An 18567-nucleotide genomic window follows, 5' to 3' on the forward strand; every position below is an offset into this window, starting at 1 on the left:
ATCAGTAAGTCGTCCAGATACGGCAGGATCCTGACTCCCTGGCGACGGAGATGGGCTGTCATTATGGCCATGACCATGTGAAGATCCGAGGAGCAGTAGCCAGTCCAAATGGCAGAGCCTGGAACTGATAGTGGAGGTTGCCAATAGCAAACCGCAGATACTGCTGATACGACATAGCAATAGGTATATGCAGGTACGCATCCTGTATATCCAGGGATACCATATAGTCTCCGGGTTCCATAGCCAGTACAATTGAGCACAGTGTTTCCATATGGAACTTGGACATTCTCACAAACTTGTTCAGTGATTTGAGGTTGAGTATAGGCCGGAAAAACCCATTGGGTTTCGGGACAGGGTCGAGTAGTAACCTATGTCTCACTGGGCCAGAGGAACCGGCACTACCACTCCTGTATTCAGCCTTCTGTGCAGAAAGATTCGTATTTGGGAGAGAGGCAGTCTTAGCAGCCGCCAATTCAGACACAATTTTTTTTAGTCTTCCCCAAACAAAATGTCCCCCTTAAAGGGGAGTACTTTTTGGAGTCTAGGTCCACCTTCCATGACCTCAACCACAGAATATGGCGAGCCAGGACAGACGTTCTAGACATCTTGGCTGCCAACACACCCGCAGCAGAGGACGCCTCCTGAATGTAATAGACAGTTCTTCCTCTAATTCCTTTTGCAGCACACGAGGCCCCAATAGTGGGTCTATGTACAGCACCTGTAAGGGAGCAAATCGACTTCAGTTATCCCTCCACACGCTTATATGTCGGTACCTTCAGTAAAGTGACAGTGATGACAGGCAGAGTGGATGACCCCACTAGGCGGGTGACATGAGAATCCACTGGCGGTTAATTTTTCCCACTTGTTACAATACTCTGCAAGGAGAGGATAGCGAGCCATGGTCCATTTAGACAGAGGGAATTTCTTCCCTGGATTAGACCAGGGTTCCTGCCTGATGTCCACCAAATGGTCAGAATGGGGTAATACATTTTTAACCACCTTCTGCCGATTGAACGAATCAGTTTTCTTAGCCACAGTAGTGGAATCCTCATCAGTGATTTGTAGGATTTGCTTAATAGCAATCACAAGGGCAGGGACCTCAATTTGCAATGGAGAATCCTCGTCAGTAACACAGGATTCAGTGACTGACAGGACGGTATGCTGCCCTCCTCTTCAGATGAAACATCTGAGAGATTAGTCGATTGTGAAGCGGAAGCAGCCCGCTTAGATGACCCAGAGACACGAGAGTGACCTGGAGTAGATTTTTGCCTGACCAAGGAATGAGTTAATTGCTGCTGGTTAGACAAATTTTCGGTCCAAGGCGGATTAACCATAGGGACAATTATTGGCTCCTGATTGGTTACAGGAGCTGCGCACTGACTGGGAGATGTAGGACTCATAGGGGTATATGCAATTCCGGGCGAATTGCGGCTTCTTTTCGCCCGTTTTTAAATTCGACACAATTCGACCGTCGAATTCCGTCCGGCGGGTGCCGGAATTCGACATATTCAATAAAAAACGGATTCGACAGTCCCGCTGTCGAAAAATGGACCAATTGACGGATAAGTGCGTCCTGGATTCGACTTTTCGGACGGCACAAAAATGGTTAAAGAAGCCTAAAAAAAATTGCGTGGGGTCCTCCCTCCTAAGCATAACCAGCCTCGGGCTCTTTGAGCCGGTCATGGTTGTAAAAATACGGGGTAAAAATTGACATGGGATCCCCCGTATTTTTAGAACCAGCACCGGGCTCTGCGTCCGGTCCTGGTGCAAAAAATACGGGGGACAAAAAGCGTAGGGGTCCCCCGTATTTTTAACACCAGCACCGGGCTCCACTAGCTGGAGAGATAATGCCACAGCCGGGGGACACTTTTATACCGGTCCATGCGGCCGTGGCATTAAATCCCCAACTAGTCACCCCTGGCCGGGGTACCCTAGAGGAGTGGGGACCCCTTAAATCAAGGGGTCCCCCTCCTTCAGTCACCCAAGGGCCAGGGGTGAAGCCCGAGGCTGTCCCCCCCATCCATGGGCTGCGGATGGGGGGCTGATAGCCTTGTGTAAAATCAAAGAATTTTTTTTTTTTTTTGCAGAAGAACTACAAGTCCCAGCAAGCCTCCCCCGCAAGCTGGTACTTGGAGAACCACAAGTACCAGCATGCGGGGGGGAAATGGGCCCGCTGGTACCTGTAATTCTTCTGGGAAAAAAATACCCAAATAAAAACAGGACACGCACACCGTGAAAGTACAACTTTATTACATACATGCCGACACACACATACTTACCTATGTTCACACGCCGACTCTGTTCACGTCTCCAAGTAGAATCCGGGGTACCTGAAAATAAAATTATACTCACCTAAATCCAGTGTGTCCTGTTCTTTTTTTGTAATCCACGTACTTGGCAAAAAATCAAACCGCATACCCGATCCACGAACTGAAAGGGGTCCCATGTTTACACATGGGACCCCTTTACCCGAATGCTGAGACCCCCCCGTGACTCCTGACCGCGGGTAACCTCACCGCTGACCGCAAAGTTCCCACCATTGCATATAATGGAGCGGCTTTGCGACACGCGCATAGGCAATCAGGAGAGTGCCACGACGTGGCGCTCCCTGATTGGCTGAAGGGACCCTCTGTGACAGGAGTCACGGGGGTCTCAGCATTCGGGGAAAGGGGTCCCATGTGTAAACATGGGACCCCTTTCAGTTCGTGGATCGGGTATGCGGTTTGTTTTTTTGCCACGTACATGGATTACAAAAAAAGAACAGGACACACTGGATTTAGGTAAGTATAATTTTATTTTCAGGTACCCCGGATTCTACTTGGAGAAGTGGACAGAGGTCGGCGTGTGAACATAGGTAAGTATGTGTGTGTCGGCATGTATGTAAGAAAGTTTTACTTTCACGGTGTGCGTGTCCTGTTTTTATTTGGGTATTTTTTTTGCAGTAGAACTACAGGTACCAGCGGGCCCGCCCCCCCCCCCCCCCCCCTGCGCATGCTGGTACTTGTGGTTCTCCAAGTACCAGCTTGCGGGGGAGGCTTTCTGGGACTTGTAGTTCTTCTGCAAAAAACAATATTCTTTGATTTTACACAAGGCTATCAGCCCCCCATCCGCAGCCCATGGATGGGGGGGGGGCAGCCTGGGCTTCACCCCTGGCCCTTGGGTGGCTGGAAGGGGGGGACCCCGTGATTTAAGGGGTCCCCACTCCTCCAGGGTACCCCGGCCAGGGGTGACTAGTTGGGAATTTAATGCCACGGCCGCAGGGACCGGTATAAAAGTGTTCCCCGGCTGTGGCATTATCTCTCCAGCTAGTGGAGCCTGGTGCTGGTGTTAAAAATACGGGGGACCCCTACGCTTTTTGTCCCCCGTATTTTTTGCACCAGGACCGGATGCAGAGCCCGGTGCTGGTTCTAAAAATACGGGGGATCCCCTGTCCATTTCCCCCCCGTATTTTTACAACCAGGACCGGCTCAAAGAGCCCGAGGCTGGTTATGCTTAGGAGGGGGGACCCCACGCATTTTTTTCCCTGAATTTTAGCCCATTCCCACCCCTTCCCACTGAAAACCATGCTCTCTCTATTTTAGTCAGTTAAAAAAATATATATTATTTTAAAAAATATATAAATAATAGTTGTGTCTCCTAATAGACAAACCAAGTACATAATCCCTTCTAATATAAATAGATATGCTATTAGCAATAAAAAAAACACACAAAAAAACATGTTTTTAAAAATGTTTATTAGATTCCGCCAGCAAAGTGAGGCGGAATGAAATTGACGAAATTACTGTCGAAAAGCACTGTTGTCGAATCGACATTCTTCAATTGAATATACTTTTGTCGAAAAGACGCATTTTTTACCATTGCAGACATGTCGAATTTGTGAACTGTCGAATTTCAAAAAGTCGAATCTGAAAAGTCCGTTTTTTTGTCGAAAAGTACTGTATTGCATTGTCGAATATTTTTTTGGTGTCGAAAATGCCCCGTTTTTCGACATTTGCGACAATTCGACCGCAATTGCATATACCCCCTAGTACACACACCATCATACACAGCTTCCCCCTCTGGTAAATCTTTGGCGCATGTTCTGCATGATGCAGGAGCGTCCACAGACTTACTGCCCTTCTTGTTAGACATTGTACACACATGCAACAACAGAGCGATTTAGGGGGTAATTCCAAGTTGATCGCAGAAGGATTTTTGTTAGCAATTGGGCAAAACCATGTGCACTGCAGGGGAGGCAGATATAACATGTGCAGAGAAAGTTAGATTTGGGTGGGGTGTGTTCAATCTGCAATCTAATTTGCAGTGTAAAAATAAAGCAGCCAGTATTTACCCTGCACAGAAATAAAATAACCCACCCAAATCTAACTCTCTCTGCACATGTTATATCTGCCTCCCCTGCAGTGCACATGGTTTTGCCCAATTGCTATCAAAAATCCTGCTGCGATCAACTTGGAATTACCCCCTTAGTACGATAAAGCCAGACAAGGTACAATACCTACGATTAAAACCATTAGTGACTGTAGACACAGTAAACAACACCAGCGTTTAAATCCGGTATTATGTGACAGTAGAATACACGTAATGGGTAAATACTGTGACGCACTATATATATGACCCTGACACACCTAGTCCCTTAGGGTACAGACTATATAGTGATAGGTATTATCTGGGAAACACTGAAACGTGAAACCACACAGCAGATACAGGTACACACAGTCACAGGCAATGCAGATAGTTATTATGACAATAAAACTGCAATGGATTAGTATATGCATACAACAAACACAGCACGGTCCTAGACTGGAGGTATATATAAGAATACTCGTACAATATATCCTGTAATAGGTACACTTTTTCTTAACTAACACTGTCTGTATAAAGACATGTAGAATACTCAAGTGTTTGTAAAGACACAGTGCTGTATACAGGCGGCTTTACAAGGGAGACCTTGCCCTGCAAGCCCAGAGACCAGACGCAACTATGCTTAGAAAATGGCACCCAGCGTCTCAGTCAGAGTGACGGAGAGTGTGAGACAGCTCCAGGGCGGGAAAATCTGCAGTAGATGACTCCGGGGAAAGGCTACAGGTCAAGCAATGGCTACCCTATGCTGGACATCCACCCCAGGTACTAGCAAGCCTTATTAAATGGGGCGTTAGTACACCCAACCTGTGCTCTATTGCCCTGGTGATCTAGTGGGGATCCTGCTCGATGACAGTGTCCACACCAGCACAGCGACCCGTCTCCCTAGGTCGTGGACAGAATATGATTTAATGGCGGGTCCCACCTGGGGGACCCTCTTACCCCGTCCCCGTAGCAGCCACGCGAACCAGGAGAGTGACTGCGACTATGTGCCTAAAGCTGGAGCGTCTCCGCCGCAAGTACCCAGTAACAGGCCGCAGGAGTATGCGACACCACATGGAGGTGATGGAGCCGTAGCGCTGAAGGTCCCATAGACATACAGCGTTGACAGCCCAGTTTTGAAGAAATTTTCCGTCAGAAAAACTTTTTCAGGGCTACCCAGTCCAGCCCTCGTGTTAAGTGACCTGCAGACACCAACTGAAACCGAGCTCACAGTGCCTGGAGGCGGGGTTATAGAGGAGTCCCAATGCATCCTGGGACAGCCTAAAGCTAATGTAACCAATGTAACCTGCTGCAGAAAATGAATTTACTTTATGCATTTTATTTATTTTACCTTTGGGCATAGGTTCTCAAATACTATCCTCAAGGCACCCCCTATGGCCCAGGTTTTAAGCATATCTATGCATGGCCCACAGGTGATTTAATTATCACCTCAGTCAATTTAATTTAACCATCTGTGCTGAGCCATGGATATACCTAAAACCTGGACTGTTGGGGTGCCTTGAGGACCGCATTTGAGAACTTCTGCCTAAGGGTGAATACACATAGGGATCAATACAATTATAGGAGCGAGATGGGTCCTGCAGGCTGCTTTCATGGTGAATTAGCACCACAGATTACCTTTGCAATTCAATTCTGAACTCACAATCCATTTTCAAACCACAAATCACATTTTTTTCATGTGTACCCCTCTAAGCAGGTAAAAATGTAGAGAAAATCTTTATTTTAAGGAAACATGTTGGGATACAGCGCAGAGCTTCTGGTATATTCCTACCAATGAATAATGAAAAAATTGGAGATGTTTAAATAGCATAAAATGGGCAATATAAACATGTCAGTTTTCAGGTGATTTTCTATAAAAAGCTCAAAAATGGGATAAATGATGTGGGATATATATGTAGAGGTGATGTATTGATGGGAAAATGTTTTGAACTTGCAGATAGGCATTACAATTGTTTTTCCACCTTTTCAGAAACTTGTACGAAAACCCTAAACAATCACAATACAGCCATTTGCTTGTACCACAAAATAATGTAAATAATATGCTGAAAAACACTTGCTATCATTTTTTTAACCATTATTAAAACAATCAAATGAATATAAAAATATCTATTTGACGCCTGAATGAAGGCGCAGGGTGGGAGGGATTTGTGGATAGGAGGAGGAAGTGTGGGAAGTATTTAGAGATGGGAGTATGGAAGTAGGCAAAAGGGAGGAAGTGTAGGTGGGAAGTATTTAGGGATGGACAAAGGGAGTGTAGAAGGGAAAGAAAGTGGGCAGGACGTCTCAGCCGGACTCGATATCGAGTCTAGTTTTCTTTACATGGTGGACTTCTGTTTCCGTGATTCGCAGTGACCTACCAGATTTACTGTATATGCCTGCAAAAAATATGTATGCACTGTTTATTCTTTTCTCTATCTGTTGGCCTATTGTGTTTTTCCAATGATGAAACGGTGTGTATATTCTTTTTTTCATTGTTTTCAATAAAAACAGACTATATAAAAAAAAGAAAGTGGGCAGGAAGGATTTATGGATTGAGAGAGAGAAAGTCGGAGGGACTAAGAGTGTTGGTGGAAGGTTGGGTAGAATTGAGGGTGAGAGTATCGGAGGAAGGGAGTGCCAGGATTTAGTAATGGAGGGAGAGTGAGGGTTTTTGGGATGGAGAGAATGAGTGTAGGAGGGAGAGAAACTGGGCAGGAGGAAATTAGGGATGAAGTGTTGGCAGATGGATGGATGCATCCTGGGGGAAAAAGTCTGATAATCAACTGGATGACAATGTTAATAAAAAGAAAAAGAAAAAACAGGATAAAAACATCAGAGTAATATTACTTGCTAGAAAGCTGTCAGTGGTCAGATGCATCTGCAACTTTGAGATCTTAAAGTGTAATCTAAGCTTACGTTAACTTAAATGTTATATGAAAATAACATTAGATGGGCACATCTCCCATCATAGAACTATTTAGCAACAAGAGGGGACATTTATAGGATGCTTCGCATTCCAGAGCTTGGTAAATTCGGCAAGAAACAGTCCCTAAAGGTTTTTATGGGGGCAGCTTTTGCAGTCAAAAATGAGGTATCTGCTGCGGTCCACTGTACGTACATCCAGGGGATACATAATATTTTAAAGGTACCACAAATATTAATTAATAAAGAAACTCTTACTAATATTGAGTTTTTTTAGTTTCATTGTCTAAATCCAAAAACAGAATCAGTAAACTAATATGCTCTGCCAACAGTTGGATATCACTAAAACCTGCACTGTTAGTGTGCCTTGAGGACCGTGGTTGGGAATGCCTGCCCTAGGCAGTTGTGATAGAAAGGATCCTCTCCCATCTGAAAATAAGAGGACCTGAGCAGGTCTTAAACTGAAAAAAATTCAATGTTTGGTTTCTTCTTATGTTAATTTGTAATTCAGCAATACAGTCGTCTAAGGTTGAAATAAGAACACGAATTCATAAAACATTCACAACACTCTAAATAGGTAGAACAAAATTCAATGCAGACCTAATTCTATAAAATGGAAATATATATATCAAGTATATATACAGGCGCTGTGATGGGTGGCTTGTCCTAGCAGCAGTATGGATAAGGGGTAGTCAAGCCCTTTCAGAAACAAGATGAGAGAAGAAAAATATATACAGCGCTAATTGACATAGTGAGATCTAAACAATTGTGTATTTAATAATGATTTTAAAAAAGCTTATACAAATAAAAACGTATCAATCTGAAATGGATATACATAAAATCTATGTCTCACTATTGAATCTTTGGTGGACTTTGAGACCTGGTTAATACTAGCACCAACTAGTATGCAAAGGCACCAATTAGCATGAATATAACCAGCGTAAATACAGTCATGAGTACGGACCAAGTGTGTAATAATTCATCCAATTGGATGTGGTTACCAAGTCTGTGTTCCGTTTAAAGAGGCTCCCATAGATGCAAGTTCGTGTAGCAACGGCATACGTTTTTATTTGTATAAGCTTTTTTAAAATCATTATTAAATATACAATTGTTTAGATCTCACTGTGTCAATTAGCGCTGTATATATTTTTCTTCTCTAATTCTATAAAATGCCAGGTGACCCCTCTTCTTCCCAAACACCAACTCCTCAAACCGTACTCTAAACAAATATATTAGAGTCTGGACTCTTTGATGTTTGGAGAGCACTCAACCCTACTCCTAGGGATTACACATTTTTTTCCAAACAGCATCACACTTATTCCGGAATAGCATCACACTTATTCCGGAATAGATTGCTTTCTTTTTGCACCCTAGCGGATAAACACATCGTAGACTCCTCTATAATTTCCAATTCATGGTCGGATCACTTGATCTCAAGTGCTTCATTTGACATCCTAGATATACCAGTCTCTCGCCCCCCATGGCATTTAAATGTAAAAATTCCCCAATTTCAAGATAAAATCAATTCTGCCATAGCAGTCTTACGAGACTGAGGCTTCGTGTTCTCCCTTGGACTGGGAAGCACACAATGCCGTTATTAGAGGCCATATCATTAGCTATGCTTCACACAGACACAAAGAGCACAAACTGAAATTGAAACCCCTCACTGATGAGGTCCTCAATATAAGATCCCAACACAAAAAAATTCCTACTCGAGCTTCATTTAGTCAACTTATTATTGCCAGGCCAGCTCTGAATGCTTTGCTAGCCGAAAACACTGAGAAATCCTTATGTTGGCTTAGATAAAAGTTTGATGAAAAAAGCAACAAAGCAGATACACTTCTAGCCAACAGACTTAAAGCTTGGAAAGCTTTAGCGGCTATTAAAGCCTTAAAAGACGACAATGGGACTCTTCAATATAATCCGACCACTATCAACTCTCTCTTTAAAACCTACTATGAAAAATTATGTAACCTCTCGGCGTCCTCAGACACCACATCTTCGAGTACTCCTTTACTTTCAGATTACCTATCTTGTGTAACCTTCCCCCTGCATAGATTCGGAGACTTCGTTGGGCTTGGATAGACCCATCACTAACGAAGAAATAAAATTGGCGCTCTAATCACAAAAATCGTCTACACTGCTTCCAGTGATATGACTGGTACCTATTGAATTGATAAACTGCATTCTCATGAACATTTGTTCAGCACTCAAACTGACTGCCTCAGTGGGTGAATTCAATTGTTTAACGGACACTAACAACTAGAGGGTGTCCGCCAGTACCAATTCAATTGTGCTGCCGTATGAGTGCGCATGCTGCCAGCGCTGACATTTCTTCTTGCAGCAACCCATGCTGGATAGCAGAAATGTGCACAAACTGACCCGTTTGGCCACCCAAAAAGCACTTTTCGCGTCACGCTCAGTACTTTAGTTGGGTTTAGCCATTTTACGCGGCTAAACCAGTCACATCTAGATGCGATAGGCAGAATGAAAAAAAATGTGAATTGCACTCCCCCGATCTCCCATCACTTTAGAAAGGAGATTGGGCACGCATAAACAATTGAATTGCCCGCAATATGTAGACCTGTTCTTTATGTGCTGCCCACCCAGGTGCAAATAAAGGGATCCCACCCCTATGCATCCTGGCATTACCAGAGACTGGGAGCAGGACAGTACTGTTATGTGAACACAGTCCCTGCAGCACAAACACACACCTATTTGTTATATGAGGAATGAACTGGAAATTCTTAAAATAAATAAATCAGGTTACCTATGTCTCATGTAAGAAGACACTATCCTCACCTTATACATTACTGGCGTGAACCAAGCAGGCATAAAAACCAAGTTGCATAGACGAGAGGTTGGGCACTGTTGGTCAATGGAAACAAGTAATGCCACATCACCAAGTTTTCCTTGGCCCATGATCTCGACAGGAACTTTTAGAATGATTTCGTTTTGCTCTTCATAGACACCTGGCTGGAGCATAATGCGGTCGTAAATATTAGCTGAAGCTAGGGCACTCCTGAGGTTCTCGTACTCACAGCCATACCCAACATAAAGAACCCTTCTATCCTTCTTCCGCCTAAATAAATATAAACAGTTGGAGGACTCAAGATCTTGAGCATTCTTTGTCCAGGTTTTGGATGCTACGTAATGCTGTTTAAAAGCCTCTCTCCATGACTTTGGCTCTACTTCAGGATTGATGGGCCAGTTGGGGTGCCTGCATTGTACACAGCCGAGGCATAGCTGTCGCCATCTTGTGTTGTCCAGGCTGATTATCAGGTCATACCAGGATCTGCAGACTGACCCACATCTTCCAAGATCACGCAAAGGCAAGTAGGCTAGAATCAGACGCCAGAGTTCAAGTGGTAGACCACCAATCTCCATAATATCCTGCAAAGTTAGAATATGTTAAAAACATGTCAGAATCCATATGTAAAAAAGGTGCCCAATGTACATTAAATTCTTAAAATAATGTAAAGTTAAGTAAATACTCCTCTCTTTGGGGCCCAGACACATCACATTTTAAAGATTATAATTAAATCAGAGAAATAATAGCAAAAAGTCAAATTATCTTTTAGTGGAACGAAAAAAAAATCCTATGTCTTAACTTGCATGAAAAATATATACATATTGGAATTCTTACTTAGGAACCAACTATCCGTAAGGTAATTGTTGCTCTTTGGTGAAAATCTCATAGACGCAGAAATGAAAATAAGCCATCTACATCTATAGTAAATGTGAAAAGGACTACAGTGATCACTTCTAAATGTTATTTAGTACAAAAAAGTCCTTATCCACAGTCTTGTGTGTTATAGATAAATTGACTGTCATTTCATTTATGTTATTGTAATAGACAAGAGCTGCTAAAGCAAAAACGTAACAGCATGTGGCTTCATTAGTGTTCACTCTAGCCCTGCCCGTTTTTTAGAAGGAAAAACCCGCCCTGCTAGAACAGCCGCCCGATTCCTGCCCTCCCAGCGTGTAAAGATGCCGTGCGCATGCGCGCGGCATCCATTCACGCATTGGGAGAGAGCTGGGGGAAGCCCAGCACCGGTGGAGGTGCTGGGCACACCCCCAACAGTGACGTTGACGGCCACAGACGCCCTGTATAGCAGCGTCTGTGTGCCGCACCGCCTACTAAAATGACGGGGGCGTGGCCACACACCCTAATTTGCATGACCGCGACCCTATTTCGGGCCTCTGGCGCCCTGCCTCTTCATCATCCTAGAAGGAACACTACTTCATTACTCAATAAAAATACATGAAAAAATAAAAGTTACCTTTTTTAAAAGCGTTTAGATCGACTTCCATTTTTTTGTTTCATCTCCATTTTGGCTTCTTCAATCCTGGTGTCAGTCTGTTACATCCCCTAGGCAACAATAAAGAACAATGGTGGCATTATACCTTTGTGCCCGATAACAAATATGAATAAAACAATTACATGTTACAAAAAAACAACACAATTTAATAAAAGGAAAACAATACAAATACTACTACTATAAGACCTAAATTCCAGGTCCGAACCAGGATAACGAAGACGGTTTGAATCCATGGTACAGCTGTACACACTGCACGTTGGATTTGGGTTAATCCTGGGTACTCTCCTTTCACACTGCACCCATATATTTCCTGCATAACAAGTGTGAGTCATTAAACCTAGACGTTAAAGGCTCATAAAGAGGAGTCATGAAGAGTGGGCGCTGACAGCGCTTTCTCTCCGCCAATCAGCACCTATTAAACATAACCCGGGTCCCCCCTTAAACAGCCCAGCTTATCCGGCGTAGGAGCAATTCAAATACCACCCCAATACTACATACACATGGGCGTTACAATTCCAGGTTTAGGGGTATCTAGTGCAAAGATAAGTGCAGATTCAAAAATGAGTAAATATATAAATCATTGTACAAAATGCTTTGCACAGCAACGCATTTTATTGAATATTGTGGTTAGCACTGCTGCATCACAGCACTCGATCCAGGATTTTGATTCCTGATCTGGGCACTATCTGTTTGGAGCCAATCTTCTCTTGTTGTTTGCGTGTGTGTCCTCCTGGATACTCTGGTTTCCTCGCACGCTCCAATAAACATACAGGGAGATTAATTGGTTGTTGACTAAAAGGTACCATAGTGTGTGTATGTGTGGGTTTATCAACTTTAGACTGTATGACCCAATTGCGCAGGGACTGATGTAAATGAGAATATATTCTTTGTACTGCACTGTGTTATTGGTTAAGCTATATAAACTTAATAGTAGTAGTAATACTGTAATAATAATAACAACAACAACAACAACAACAACAACAACAACAAGATGCAGTTAAAAGCATTATACATGCGTTTGACTTAAACAAGATAACAACTTCCTCAGTGATTGCAGTAAAGCCTGCACAAACATTGTTGGCACACATTAAAAGAAGGATTTTTGTTTTTTTTAAATGGTCCTATGTGTACAGCTGGCCATATACCTAAACATTTATTGTCCAATCTGGTTGGTTGGAATGAAAATCTGGCAATGGATGAGAGCAAATGACAACTGACCATTTGCTCCCAAACACTAGAAAATTAACCAAAAAAGTGATTCAAATAAACTGGTTAAATGAAATCATGGACAGGTTTTGTCCATTTTTCAGTATTTGGTAGCAAATGGTTGATTGTCATTAAATAAATCTTTTGGTTTATGGCCAGCTAGTTTATTACCACTATGGTCGAGATTCAAATGTTCATCACTTCAGCTTGCTACCCCAAGGGTGGCGAGCTGAAATGCTCGAAAAGTGACCTGTTAGGGCACCCATGCGTGATAACAGGAGGACAAATGAATATCGCCCTGCAGTCTCCCATCACTTTAGAAGGAAGATCAGGCGCGATATAACAATTGAATATCACCCTATGTATGAGACAAATCAGGAGGAATAAATGCTTGCCATATGGTGAGGCTTTCACACTGGTGAAAAATGCTGTATTCCCAATCTCTTGCTTTCTGAACAGAAGGATCTACTTACGACAGACCACTGGGAAATATAAAGCAAACCATAATAAAAAGGTAAATACTTCATTTATGGATTTACTAGATAAGCTAATTATTTGTTCTGTTAATTAGAAACATATGCTTTGTTTATAATCCATATGTATACAAGGCATTGTGCCCATGCCCAGTAAGCCCTATATTATTACAGCATTGTCAGCAATTCCTGGGCACAGATTGGGCATGTTACATCAGCAATGTACTAACATCTTCTTTTCTTGTTATGTATGCCACCTCATGCTATGCAACATCTTGAATTTCTTTAATTTAAGCGACATGTAATGCTTATCAATTAAAGAGGACTTATTTGGGAAGGAGGCCCTGCACTTGCACTGGATTTTGTTAATTATTTAAACACAAACACATTTAATCTTGCGTTTACTCACACATTTCATTTTGATACTATTAATTATCTAGATGTGGGGTTCTTAATACAGGATGATGTAATTGTTTCCTCAAACTATACTAAACCAGTAGGAGTTAGTAATTATTTACATTATAGTAGTGTGCATTATAAACTTTGGATTAATAACATACCGAAGAATCAAATAATGAGACTAAAGGCCCATACACACAGGGCGATTCTGAGCTGAAAGCAGGTCACTTTTGGTGTGTTGAGCCGGCCAGTGTGTATGCACAAGCGATGAACGGCGAGCGCTGATGCGCGCCCCCCGCTTCATCGCTGGCGGCCGCCGTTCATCTGCTGGTATTACCAGTAGATGAACAGCGGGGTGAGCGGCTTTCCATAGCGTCCTGCTATGGAAAGCCGCTCACCCCCGCTGACATCGCTGGGCAGGGGGGAAAAGCGCTCAGTGTGTATGCACCTTTAGACGTAATTGTACCAGAGATAAAGATTATGACCATATGGGGATTATGGTAAATCACTTCAAAAATAGAGGTTATCCACAGAAATTGTTAGATGAGGCTATGGAGTATGCCAACTCTATTAATAGGACAGATCTCCTTACTAATAAAATGAGAAAAGTAATAAATACAGTGGGTACATTTGAGACTCCATTGACTTCATCTGTTGTTCGTAGGAATTCAATCTTTGAAACCATCTGAAAGAGTGACCTTTTTTTATCAAAGTGCAACTTTAAGTCCAACAACATAAAGGAGATTGTACTGACTAACTTTGGAATAAAGGGGGTCATTCCGAGTTGATCGCTCGCTAAGAGTTTTTAGCAGCCGTGCAAACCCTGTGCGGCCGCCCACTGGGAGTGCATTTTACCTTAGCAGGAGTGCGAACGTTTTTATCGCAGAGCGCCTGCAAACATTTTTTGTGTAGTTTTAGAATAGCTCAAAACCTACTCAGCGCTTGCGATCCGACTATTCAGTTCCGGATTTGACGTCACACATCCGCCCAGCTACACCTGCATTTTCCCTGGCATGCCTGCATTTTTCCGAACACTCCCTGAAAACGGTCATGCCACCCAGAAACGCCCACTTCATGTCAATCACTCTGCAGCAACCAGTGCGACTGAAATGCATCGCTAGACCCTGTGCAAAACTGCATTAATTGTTGTGCCCGTACGTCACGCGTGCGCATTGCGCCGCATGCGCAGAACTGATGTTTTTTAGCCTGATCGCTGCGCTGCAAACAAATGCAGCTAGCAATCAACTCGGAATGACCACCAAAGATCCTATCCCCTGTGATTACATAGGGGAGAAACCAAGGATCACATTTAAAAAGAATGCTAATTTGAAAAATATTTTAGCACCTACTGATCTGAAAGTGCAGGAGAAAGTTCAGTCTAATACGTGGTTACTTTCTAAACCCATAGGTAATTATAGTTGTAATAAGTCTGTGTCTCACTTGTAAGCATATGACTAACAAAGCTCTTTCTATCACTTCTAATGCTAATGGAATGAACTTCCAAGTCAAACAATACCTGAATTGTGCTTCTACATACAGTGTGTATGTTTTACAGTGTCCCTGTTCATTACAATATGTAGGTAAAACTAGAAGATCCATTAAATGTCGGTTTAGAGAGCATATACATAATATTATCAATCAATCTCTTAACCATAGTGTGTTGAGACACTTTATCAGAGCTCATAATGATGACCCTAAGGGATTGTCCATAACGGTAGTTGAACAATTTTTGAGCACTAGAAGGGGGCAAAATAGATTTCAGCAGTTGTGTGTTGGGGAGTCCTCGTGGATCTTCAAATTGGACACTTTAAATTCAAATGGATTGAATGAAGCCCTAGATTATATCTCCTTAGACTAAATTGTTACTCATACTCTCTGTAGTTTATTGGGAGTATGTTTAAACTACTAGGATTCAGTTATTAATATACAGTAGAGCTATATAATATGAGAATATATAGTACATATCCTGCTGGTATTCTAATTTTATTATGAATAGAACACATTATCTCGGATTAATTATAAATGTGAGACTGTGCTTTACATTTATCACAAGATATTTATGAGTATCAAGAGACTTGCTATTATCTATTTGCCTATAGAATATTAGATGCTGTGCTAATTTAATGTGTAACTTTTATATGTATACTAGCTGACGTGCCCGATTTCACGCGGACAAAGGTTTGCTGGGTGGAACATTTTCCCCCTTTTTTCCCCCCCTTAGAAGTAAATTTTTTTTTAAATAACAGCTTTGTGGGTGGCTGCAAATAACTGTCACAGTTTCCAGACAACCGTGCAGATCACATGGTCCAGGTCACACAGCAGGTGCATAGGGATAGTTCACAATTTTTAGAGCACAATGGTGATGCATTGCAAATGGCAGGCGGGCATTTTGCCACATAACTCCAAAACGAAGCAACCAATTACAATGCCAATATTTTTCTGCAACTCTACAGACCAAGACCTTTAATTTAGTATATGATGTATAACCCTGCCTAGACAACAGCATCATAGCAATGTCACTCATTAAAGTTGTCCTTCTGCTATTAATATTTCTCTAACGTCCTAGTGGATGCTGGGGACTCCGTAAGGACAATGGGGAATAGACGGGCTCCGCAGGAGACAGGGCACTTTAAGAAAGAATTTAGATTCTGGTGTGCTCTGGCTCCTCCCTCTATGTCCCTCCTCCAGACCTCAGTTTGAATCTGTGCCCGGACGAGCTGGGTGCTACTTAGTGAGCTCTCCTGAGCTTGCTATAAGAAAGTATTTTGTTAGGTTTTTTATTTTCAGGGAGCTCTGCTGGCAACAGACTCCCTGCATCGTGGGACTGAGGGGAGAGAAGCAGCCCTACTCTCTGAAGATAGGTCCTGCTTCTTAGGCTACTGGACACCATTAGCTCCAGAGGGATCGTACACAGGATCTCACCCTTTGTCGTCCGATCCCGGAGCCGCGCCACCGTCCCCCTCGCAGAGCCGGAAGACAGAAGCCGGGTGAAAGAAGCAAGAAGACTTCGAAATCGGCGGCAGAAGACTCCAGTCTTCATATGAGGTAGCGCACAGCACTGCAGCTGTGCGCCATTGCTCCCACACTACACCCACATACTCCGGTCACTGTAAGGGTGCAGGGCGCAGGGGGGGGGCGCCCTGGGCAGCAATTAGAGACCTCTTTGCATAATATACAGTTGGGCACTGTATATATGTATGAGCCCCCGCCAAAATTGTACATGAAAGCGGGACAGAAGCCCGCCGTCGAGGGGGCGGGGCTTCTTCCTCAGCACTCACCAGCGCCATGTTTTTTTTTCACAGCACCGCTGAGAGGAAGCTCCCCAGTCTCTCCCCTGCAGTTACACGGTAGAAGAGGGTAAAAAGAGAGGGGGGGGGCACATAATTAGGCGCAAAAATCAATATAAACAGCAGCTACTGGGTTAACATTAAGTTACTGTGTTATTCCTGGGTTAATAGCGCTGGGGTGTGTGCTGGCATACTCTCTCTCTGTCTCTCCAAAGGGCCTTATGGGGGAATTGTCTTCAGATGAGCATTCCCTGAGTGTGTGGTGTGTTGGTACGTGTGTGTCGACATGTCTGAGGTAAAAGGCTCCCCTAAGGAGGAGATGGAGCAAATATGTGTGTGAGAGGGTGTCTCCGTCGACAACGGCGACACCTGTTGGGATATGTGTAATTAAGTGCTAAGGTGAATTTATTGCACAAAAGATTAGAGAACAGACAGGAAATCTACCCATGTCTGTCCCTATGTCGCAGAGACCTTCAGAGTCTCTCAATGCTCACTATCCAAAATAATAGACACTGATATCGACACGGAGTTTGACTCAAGTGTCGACTACGATAATGCAAAGTTACAGCCAAAATGGCAGAAAAGTATTCAATATATGATTATTGTAATAAAAGATGATTTGCATATCACTGATGACTCATCTGTCCCTGACACAAGGGTACACATGTTTAGGGGAAGAAAGCTGAGGTAAATTTCCCTCCTCTCATGATGAAAAAGAGCGGGTATCTCCAGACAAGAGACTGCAGTTTCCCACAAAGAATTCTCAGGCAGTATCCTTTCCCCACTAGGGCCAGGATATGATGGGAATCTTCCCCTAGGGTGTCACGTTTGGCCAAAAGGTAGCCCTGACGTAACAGCTATTCTCAGGGATCCTGCAGATAGCGTGCACATTCTGGTACACTACTCAGACCGGCGATTGTGTCGGCATGGGTTTATAGCACTGTGGCAGCGTGGACAGGTACCTTATCAGCAGAGATTGAGACCCTAGTATGTATATATATATATATATATATATATATATATATATATAAGAAAGAAAAACTGCGGCACTCGGGGACTGATGAAAAAACATTATCTTTTCATCAGTCCCCGAGTGCCGCAGTTTTTCTTTCTTATGTCAGCCGTTCCTGAGGGCACCGGGGCAAGTTGATATCATTCGTGGGAGTGCCGGGCTATTTGTTCCAATATATATATATATATATATATATATATAGAGATATATATAGAGATATGTATATATAGAGATATATATATGTATATATAGAGATATATATATTAAAGATGCTGTCTTAAGAGATAGATATATATATATATAAAACATGCCCAAAGAGACACGAGTATACTGGGTCCTAGAGTCAAAGCTATGTCGATTTCTGCTTGACGTGTCCTGTAGAATATGCAATGGACAGATGATACCGACTTAAGAGGCATATGGAAGGCTGAGGATTGTGTGGAGAAGGGTTCTCGGACCTGGTCTCCACAGCTATAGCTGGTAATTCTGATATTTTGCCTTATATTCCTGCACAGCCTAGGAAAGCACAACATTATCAAATGCAGCCTTTCGAACAAAGAAACAAGAAAGTCCAAGGTGCGTCCTTTCTTGCCAGAGGCGGGGGC

General features: G+C 43.1%; 1 protein-coding gene across 1 annotated transcript in view; it reads right to left on the bottom strand.

Moving 5' to 3' along the window:
• FBXO10 (F-box protein 10) overlaps positions 1-18567 on the bottom strand; it is a 287024-nt gene that overhangs the window by 219220 nt on the left and 49237 nt on the right. The window contains exons 2-3 of the mRNA XM_063914662.1: positions 11547-11635; positions 10066-10656 (exon numbers count right to left, since the gene is read on the bottom strand). Coding sequence (XP_063770732.1) covers positions 10066-10650 — 585 coding nt within the window. The 5' untranslated portion in view covers positions 10651-10656; positions 11547-11635. The remainder of the gene's footprint in view (positions 1-10065; positions 10657-11546; positions 11636-18567) is intronic.

The sequence above is a fragment of the Pseudophryne corroboree genome, chromosome 1 (genome assembly GCF_028390025.1).
Source record: "Pseudophryne corroboree isolate aPseCor3 chromosome 1, aPseCor3.hap2, whole genome shotgun sequence".
In the NCBI taxonomy this organism is placed as follows: Eukaryota; Metazoa; Chordata; class Amphibia; order Anura; family Myobatrachidae; genus Pseudophryne; species Pseudophryne corroboree.